General features: G+C 37.5%; 1 protein-coding gene across 10 annotated transcripts in view; it reads left to right on the plus strand.

Moving 5' to 3' along the window:
• LOC149535796 (F-box/LRR-repeat protein At5g02910-like) overlaps window positions 1–8,843 on the plus strand; it is a 29,677-nt gene extending 20,834 nt beyond the window's left edge. For 4 of the 10 annotated variants that reach the window (XR_016357036.1, XM_089804638.1, XM_089804639.1 and 1 more), the window contains one exon: window positions 8,429–8,843. Coding sequence is in view for 8 of the 10 variants with exons in the window: in XM_089804639.1 (XP_089660765.1) it covers window positions 8,429–8,607 (179 nt within the window). In the remaining 2 variants the exon portion in view is untranslated. Of the gene's footprint in view, window positions 1–7,885; window positions 8,036–8,277 lie in introns of those variants that run through there. The other 6 variants (XM_089804637.1, XM_089804636.1, XM_089804642.1 and 3 more) reach the window with 6 other exon arrangements.
• Window positions 8,844–9,597: the final 754 nt, after the last annotated feature.

The raw sequence follows: 9,597 nt of genomic DNA on the forward strand, positions 1-9,597 counted from the left end.
ACGCTGTAATTGATATTAGGTTCCTTATAATCCCTAGTACATATAGTAAATCTTTAAGAAGAATATTTTCTGTCTTTAGCTTCAAAGTGCAGCTACCAATTCCTTCAACTGAATGTGCTGAGTTATCACCAATAGTAACTTCACCGTTAACTTTCTCTGACAAGAAATCTAGAGTTTCTTTGTATCCCGTTATATGTCTGGAGGATCCACTATCAATTACCCATGTTTTATTTGAGATTTCATTTGATAGAGAGGAATACAAGACACGGTTCTTAGGGTCATAAGTTTCTTCTTCTCTAGTAACATTTGTACAATTTGCCTGTTGTTTGGAATTTTTTGGACAATTTGATCTATAGTGTCCGAATTTTTCACATTTGAAACACTTTATTTTAGAAAAGTCTTTCTTGGGCTTTCCATTCTTCTGATTTCCTTTATTCTTCTTGAAATGCTTTTTCTTGCCTTTATAAGAGTTGGCATTAAGAACATGAAGTTCTTCATCTTCCACTTTAGGTTTTCCTCCTTTCTTTATTTTTCTTGACTCTTCCTGAAGACAATCATTCTTAAGTATGTTAAAATCCAAAAGCTGATCTCTAGCACTTATTCCTTGTGCAAATGTTTCCCATGATTCTGGCAATCCATCTATGGCCATGAGCGTTAGTTCAGTGTCATTAATGATAGCTCCTATGCTTGATAGTTCATCTCTGATGCCAACAACTCTTAGGAAATAAGAGTTTATTGATTCTCCTTTCTTTATCTGGATGTGATTTAGTTGTCTCTTTAGTGCAAGGACCCTCGTTGCATTATTTACTTCAAATGCGTTTCGTAATGCGTTCATCATATCGTAGGCAGTTTGGTGTTTGGTAAGCATAGGTACAATATCATTATTAACTCCATCCAAGATGATTTGAATGGCTTTCCTGTTTCCATTGGTCCATATGTATTTGTGAGGTTCAATAGGTGGCTGTTTGGATGCTCCATCAACAAACTGTCAAACATTATTTTCTTCAAGAATCATCAAGATTCTGAATTTCCATGCTTCAAAGTGTTCCTTTCCATCGAATCTGTCCTCAAGCCTAATTGTATATGCCATTGGAAATGGAAGACAACTTCTGAATATAAACAGGTCTAATAATTGAATATCTGCAGAGCCCTAGATCTGATAACAAGGCTCTAATACCATGTACAGTTCTGCAGATTTTGAGATATAAATCAGACTTCAAGATCATAACTTAGTTGGGCTTAGAATGAACCTTAATTCAAATTCTATGTTCAGATATATATAGGCAGATATAGATGACAACTACAGATCCAAACTGTAATCACAAACTTGAATGATATAAACTTCTTCTTGAACCCGTGGGAATATGACTGCTTGGAGATCAGACTGCATGTGTGTTGTGTGTCTCCAAACTGCAGTCATAACCCACCTATATATCCTCTTTAGAGGGTATGTCCCTTAAGGGACATAACCCTTGGCATATAACCAATATTAATTATCCCTAAGCCAGTGACTATGAGACAAGTGTTAGTTAGATCTAACTAAAGATTAGTCAAGAACAAACTAAAACATTTATTTCCAGATCGCCGGCACCTATAGAGGATATATAAATTATTACAAATGCCATTCTTGAGTTTATATAGGGAGAAGAGTCAGGTACGATCTGCACCATTAGACCTGAGGATTATCAAGGTTAAATTCTTAACATGAGCTATCCATTCTGTATGAATTTTGGCAGATATCCTAAAATGCCACAATGGATTTGTAATTGCAGGAAACCTGATGTATGTGTAATATAACCTATGCTCCAAGCCATTCGCATTTACTGGTAGACGTACTAGAAGTCTAAAATGTTAGGATTAATGCTCTTCTGTACTAGCTATTCTCAAATGCTTGATTCCTCTTGCTGCCAATGTTCCAACACCAACATTTCATTTGTAAAAAACATGGATCAGAGGAGAAACTCAAATATGAGCTTCGAGAGAGCCAGACTTAATATATTCAAGTTACAGCCTAATACATGATAAATTATGTCATACAGTTTAGCTACAACATTTGTCATGGGTAGGTGACTACAGATAAGGTTGGCATGATCAAGAAGATAAGACTGAGTTGCTGGGCATGGTCAAGATGTCACAGGGGTCCAACTGGTCTGTGCTAACAGTTAGACAATAACTAATCTACCATTCCCACTTTCCCCCCATAAATTAATAATACGGATTAATTGTTTTCAAATTGTGCCCATAATCTAGAAAGGATGGGCCTTGGCTCAAAGCCTTATTAGGTATCCTTTCAAAACACTTGCAAAGTTCTGCTTAATTGGGCTTTTGTGTGCTGCTTTATATTTCTGACTTTCCCTCATTATAATATTTTGGGATTTTGCGGCGTGCACATAATCTAGAAAGGATGGACCCTGGCTCAAAGCCTTATCAGGTACCCTTTCAAAATACTTGCAAAGTTCTGCTTAATTGGGCTTTTGTGTGCTGCTTCATATTTCTGACTTTCCCTCAATATAATATTCTGGGATTTTGCAGCTTGTCCCTAACCAGTACATTTCTCAAGTGGTTTCTAGCTTACCACAAACTCTTTACACAAATGGTTTCGTGCTGACCATAAACTCTGCACTTGAGTGGTTTCAGCAAACCACAAACCTCACATGCAAGTGGTTTCGGTTGACCACGAACCTCACATACAAGTGGTTACTACTGACCACAATCCTCACAAACATGGTTTTGGATTACCATGGACCTCCATGATGGGGAAATTGATGCACACACTTTCTGATCATCATTCTGGGCTTTTATTAAAATTTATTATCAAGCCCATACAAATGTTAAAAAGAGACCCATCTGCCAAGATACATGGGTAACCAACTGCCATACTTGCTAGATAAAGGGATCCTTTTCACCTACTTGGTTCATAAATCTGTTGAACTCTCCTATAATCATTAACTTGGTTCTTCACACTTCGAGATTACATCATCTCATGTTTCCTCATTGATCAAATATTCACAACTTCTCTGATTCCCCATCAAGCTTAGATGTTTCCACAACTTGATGGCTTATCTTCTCCATGCAAAAGAGAGTACATGCTACATGATTATCACACTAATCCATGGAGGCCTAACTTTACAGGGCTTCATAAGAAGTCAAATTTGCCTATAGCAAAGCTCTAGATCTTTGGACCAAAAATAGTCTGTTGTGTCAGGTTCAACTGACCATTCACCCCGTACAGCAATCAGCTACAATTACATACTTCGGTTTTACCTTTTAAAAAGGTGATTCACACTCAGACATTTGACCAATAAAAGTAAATAACCAATACCCATTTACATCTCATTATCATGCATATCTTTTTGACTTCACATACAACACCAAACAAGCCACCGCAAATTTTCATAATCTTCACAGTCTCCTATCCAAACACTTGCAATCTTTATTAACCTGCGATCCCTTTTTCACAATGGTAGTAACATAGTTGTAAAACTCGCCAAAGCCAAAACCTCACGAAGGCCTAAAAAATAAATTTTGGGAAAACTCAGTCACTTTTTTGCAAAAAACTTGGAAACTTAAAAAATTTCTTAAATTTAATTAGAAATGCATTTTTTTTGCAAAAAAATTCAATGAAAAGATGTATCCAATGAGTTAATAAATGAGAACACAAAGAAACAATTCTAGTGTAGATATATCTGAAGTACAAAATCACATTCTCGTAAGAATACTAGTGGCTGGAAGCAAAATAGTAAATACTTTATGTACAACTAAAAGTAAATACATTTATACTAAAAGTAGACACATCCAATTGCATCTTCTCATCTCTAGTAAAAAATGAGGGAGAGGTAGAACTAGAGAGTCTAGTCCTAGAAGTCTGCATTCAGCATTACTGTGCCTCCTCACTGGGTATGTCTAACTCAGTCCGTGGCTTGTCTTCCATCCTCGATGTAGCTCCGCTTCTAGCTTCTCTTGGCACTGGCAATGACTACTCATTCAACTCAATGTCATCCAGTGGGAAACCAAATCCATCCCCTTACTCCATAGCATGCTTCTCCAAATCATTGATGTCATCCTCTTCAAAAACTCCCTCTCAAATCCACTTCAAATAGATTGAAGTCGGTTTTCAATTGTGTGGAAGACTACTGCCCCTCTTTCAGCAAAACACAAGTGATGAAATAAGAGGTGAAATTAATTTGGGCCTTTTTTTGCCTTTAAGTGCTGTCATCAAACTATGACTGGTTTTTACCTAAAGTTCACAGAGTTTTTGCCTGAAGTTTGGCAAGTTTTTGGCACCAGTAAAAGTTGTAAAAACTCATCAGGCCAGAAAACTTGGCCAGTTTTTGCAACATGGAGAGTACTCTGCTAGTAGTACATCTATGGATAGCACAATCTGCAACATCTTCCTTGCTCTTTCGTCCAGATGCAATCCCATACTGTTTAGAGTGGCTTCTCTTTCACCAGTGATCTTCTTCACTTTGTTAATAGCTTTCATTTGCTTTCAAACAGCTTCTTTAAAATACCTCAAGAGCTGCATCTAGCCGCCATCTTCTATATTTATTAAGAGCCTGTTTTCAACAAGCGCTTATTAGTTATCAACAACTAGACAAAATTAAAACAGTAGTTCCTGAGGGATATCTTTGACCTTGATTTCAGACAACAAATTTTAGCACATCTTCTCAACCCTTTTTCAAACAAGTCCAAAATCCACAGTTATCATGTTTCAATCTCCCTACTTGGCACTTTTATCTTCATGGTCCAAACCCTTCAATGCTACCATTTAGAAACAAATATATAACTCTTTCAAAACACATTTCAAATATCAGTACAAGAAAAAGCCACAAACTGCTTTATAGAAGGAACCAGCCACTTTGCAGTTCGTGTTAAAAACTCCTCACACTTAGCAGTTGCAGCTTTGTCCTTTAGGAACTACTGCACCTCAAAACTTTGCATGTCCTCTGCTATGAACTTGTTGGTAAGCAGATTTTGTCACAGTAGAATTGCCCAACGGAGTGTGTGGCAAATCGTTCACAACAGTTGGATAGGCCCTTGATATGCGGCCTTCCTCTGCATTTAGAGGGGCAGCTCCCTCGTATGATATAATTTTGAAGCTTTTCAAATAGATATAAAATTAAAATGAAAGGGGAGAAAGCTCATGATGACGAATGCACCACACGACTTCAAAGCTTTCTCAAACTACTAACTTAAAATTGCTAATAACAATGATCAAGATCTACGCTTGAAAAACTATTACTAGCACAACGTTGATCCACAGATTCATAAACATCTACACCATACCGTGAGAATGCTCACTACAAAGAGAATCAACATTTGAAACAATTTAGATTCAAAAAGAGGGAACTCAAACTGCACATTCCATTATTTTCTTGCACCAAGAAAGCAATAGAGATTTTTCAATTCAGAGATAAAAAGTGTACATACTTTCCAAAATTTATCCCTAGATCAAAACTTCAGCATGGTGTTCCCTTATTTTTCCCACCCCCAAAAAGTCCCCACATGCCGGAAGAACACTAGCGAATGTATACTGATTCGGCTGAAATCCTTCTCTTTGCATCCGGTTAAACAAAGCCAATGCGTCCCCAGGAGATTTAACATGCTTTGAATATGCAGCAATCATCACCGTCCAGGAGATGAGATTTCGTTGAGGCATTTTGTCAAACAGTTCGCGTGTTTTCTCTAAGCTACCACATTTAGCATACATGTCTACAAGGGCGTTCCCCACAGAGACATGAGACTGAAAGCCACATCTGGTTATTTGCTCATGAATATCCATACCCTTCTCCAAAAATGCCAGGTTGCCACATGCCGAAACAATGTTGGAAAAGGTGAAAGGGTTGGGTTGAATACCTACTGTTTGCATTCGATAAAACAGTGCCAATGCCCCCTCGGCAGGACCCTGTTTTGAATAAGCTGCAATGATGACAGTCCATGAACAGACATCTCTGTCAGGCATATTGTCAAACACTCTGCGAGCATCCTCCACAGTTCCACATTTTACATACATATTGAGAAGCGTGTTCTCCAAACGTCTGTCAGCTATGAATCCGGTTTCGTTCACGTGGGCATGGATTAGTTTGGCCTCTGGCAAGGCTTTCGTCTTAGTGCAGGTCTACAAGAGAGAAACATATTCAGAAGAAAGATGCATGGGTTTGTTTGCAGCGTTTAGAAACTTGTCTACGGTTTCCTTCAAGGAGCCATGTTCATACAGACTTGTGAGAAAACGTGAAGAGTAAGCATTTACATATTGTGAATTTTTTTTGTGCGAATTGAAAATACTGAACCATCCGAACGTAGTCTGATCATCTGCTTCTGCTTCGATAAAAGATAAAATACTTTCATTCATTGCACAGATTATCATGGTTGCAAATTGTTGGTAAACAGATTTCCAAAATCCATCAGCATGTTACTTTTCTTCTGTAACCTTCAATATGCCTTCTATCTGGGCACCCACGTTGAAGAGGTTAAGAAAAACGTGTTTTTGGACATTATCATTAACCTATTGGAGAGGTTAAGAAAAGCGTATTTTTGGTGGTTAACATTAACCTTTTATTTGGAGGTTAAGAAAAACACGTTTTTTGATGGTTAACATTAACTTTTAAGAAGTTAAAGGTTAAGAAATACGTGTTTTTGGCGGCAATCATTAACCTTTTATAGCTGGAGGCTCAGAAGTTGGATTTTAAAAATTTCAAATGCTGTGCGGAGCTGGGAACGAGCCGGAGACGTGGAGGCTTAAAGACTCACAAATTTCACAGATAGAATGATCCATTTAAGGCTTAAAACCAGGCAAGTTTTAAAAATTAACAACGGTTATAAAATTGAAAGAATTCTATAACCGGGCAACAGAACTCCAGCACAGGAGCAGCTTTTTCAAGGACAACACATGGTGATCAAGAATGGTAATGCCTTCATCTTTGACTACAAGCAGTCTGATAAGATTTGAGACCCGATCTCTGGTGGAGGAGGCTCTAGACTATGGGCTGGGCCAGATGAATCTCCTTCTCTGACAACAGCAATCAACTCATCATTTATGTTCACATTGTTCAACTGAGGAGACTTTGCCTTGGCCACATACACTATCACCATCAGCAATTTATCATTTAAATGCCGCAACCTCAATCGCCTTTCACAATGTTTGATCAAACATTCTTGGACTCAACCAAAAACTGAAATCCTATATCACACACTCGCAACAGATCCATTGCTCAGATATTTTGATAGCTCCCACACTCCTGCCCAACTCATAATATACAGAAAACTACAGAACTGCTTGCAGGCTGGCACACTCTAATCTTACCCTTGGGATCTGATACCACGTTAAAAACATGGATCAGATGAGAAACTCTGTTAAGAGCTCTAAGAAATCCAAGCTGAATATGTTCAATTTGTAGGCAAGTGCACAATGATTTATGTCATACAGTTTGCAACAGCATTAATCATGGATAGGTGACTATAGATAAGGTTGGCTGTAATGTCCCCATTTTTAGCAGGTTCCTGCAGTTGGCTTGGTCAGTTCATCATCATGATCCTTGTGAGTTGACAATGGGATTTGAAGGTCTCAGTTGTGAGGTTATAGGCTTTGCAGTAGCTTATGGTGTGTTTTGACTCTGTTTGAGGCCTCACTATTTATAGTAAGTCAAGCTATTGGTTCCAATGAACTCAATTGAGTTAGAGGAGTTGAGTGATGCTTTCAGTTTTTATTTCGGGCTTCTGGTTTGGGCTTTAAGAATCTTGGAGGGAGCATCAATTTTTGGTGTTATTAGATTTCGATTCTGATGCTTCTTCAGTTGTTTTCGCAAAATGGGTGAATTATTATTATTATTCATCTAAATATGCTGAGGTTGTTATTTTTGTTGGTGTTGTATGTTGGTTATCTCAGTATCATAGCTCAGTGGAACTAAGATGAAAAGTCTTAAATCGTGGACACAAGAAACAGTGGCCTTGTGTGTCAAGATATTATGTTATGGTGGAAAAAGTCATTTTTGGAGCCTAAAGCAATTAATAAATTATATTATATGGCACTTTGTTATATTTTAATGTTGTGTTGAGGAAGCTTCTTAAGTGAAGTTGTATTTGGAAAACTTTGTGCCATTTGGCACTTATAAATATGAGCCCATTTGATGGGAAAAACATTCGATTGAATATTATTTTTTTCTTGTTGTCTTTGTGACACTTTTGAAGTTCTGAAATTTTGTGCCCTTGTTGAAGTATAAGGGTTTGGGATTTATAGCTGAAGTATTATAGATTTAATTCTGAGTTTTCATTTTGAAGATTGCATTTGCAATTGTGTTGAGGTATACAATTGCTCTCTTCGTCTACTGTATTTTGTTGTGGCTAAGGAGAAGCTTGCTGCTGGTGATTGTGTTTGAAATTGTGAGGGATTTCATAGAGATTTTTATATCAAAACATGCCTGCAATGCAGAGAATTACTTTGGGCATTTGTGGCTGCCGACTTCTTCTGGAAGGCAGCGATTTGGGATTCTGCAGGCATCAACAGCTGTTCCTTTGGCTGGAACATCATCTTGGAGGCTGGATGTTATTATCAAAGGAACCTATGAGATTGTTTTAGAGCTAACAAGAGGCCTACATTCTAATTTTTAAAAGGCTGCTACGAACAGGTTCAATATCTATTTGGTGTAATTCTCTATTTTTGGCATTGGTGAATTGTTGCAGCATATTGTTTGAAGCATAGTAAGTCAATGAATAAATTCAGAATTTGTTGTGAGCCATTTGTTGTTTTAGATTTAAATGTGCAAACTCAAATGGCAGATTTATATACTAGTGATTGATATTTATTTGAGCAATGTATAAGGCTAAAGGATAACTGAATTTGTGAACGATTGTTGCATTTTTCGATACTGTGTTTTTGAATTATAAATACCATATATTCAGTGATAATTGGGTTGTCTGCCAAATGTTTGTTGAAATTTCAAATGTCTGACTAAGTGGTATTGCTAGAGTCATAACTGAACAGGGTTATTACATTGGCATGATCAAGAAAACTAGACTGAGCTGCCGGACATGGTCAGGATGTCATGGGGGTCCAACTGGCCTGTGATAATCTCCTTTAACGAATGACCCATTAGCAACCTCATTTACTTGGGGAAAGGGCTGTGTATTAACTATGACCATGAGTGTGGGATGGAGCTTTAATGTTGCTATGTTTTGGATAGTAATAAACTCAAATTTGAAAATTACTTAAATTCCGTGTCATTTTTATGTGGTGACTTCCTTTTACACCACATCAGTGTTAAGTGTGAAGTTCAATGGTCACCTACAGTTATTCTTCCCCCCCCTGCCTCTTCATTTATGTGCTGTCTCTTCATATTTGGAGACTAAAAAATGAGAAAAGGCTCTCTATCTACTGTAACAGTTAATAAAAGATATTGCCCTGCTGTTACTGTGGCTGTGACCAGACATGGGTGAACCATTTAATTCTATTTTTTGGTCTAAACTCTGTTGTGTGTTATGCTATTTCTTGATTGCTAGTCTGTTTCTATCATTGCTCAAAAATCAGTTCCAATTCCTTTTCATGTCCCATAATTCCTTCTATGATTGATACTAGTCTGACATCCTTGAGGAGCAGTTTGG

The sequence above is a fragment of the Cupressus sempervirens genome, chromosome 10, assembly GCF_028749045.1.
Source record: "Cupressus sempervirens isolate cs-2001-9-10 chromosome 10, ASM2874904v1, whole genome shotgun sequence".
In the NCBI taxonomy this organism is placed as follows: domain Eukaryota; kingdom Viridiplantae; phylum Streptophyta; class Pinopsida; order Cupressales; family Cupressaceae; genus Cupressus; species Cupressus sempervirens.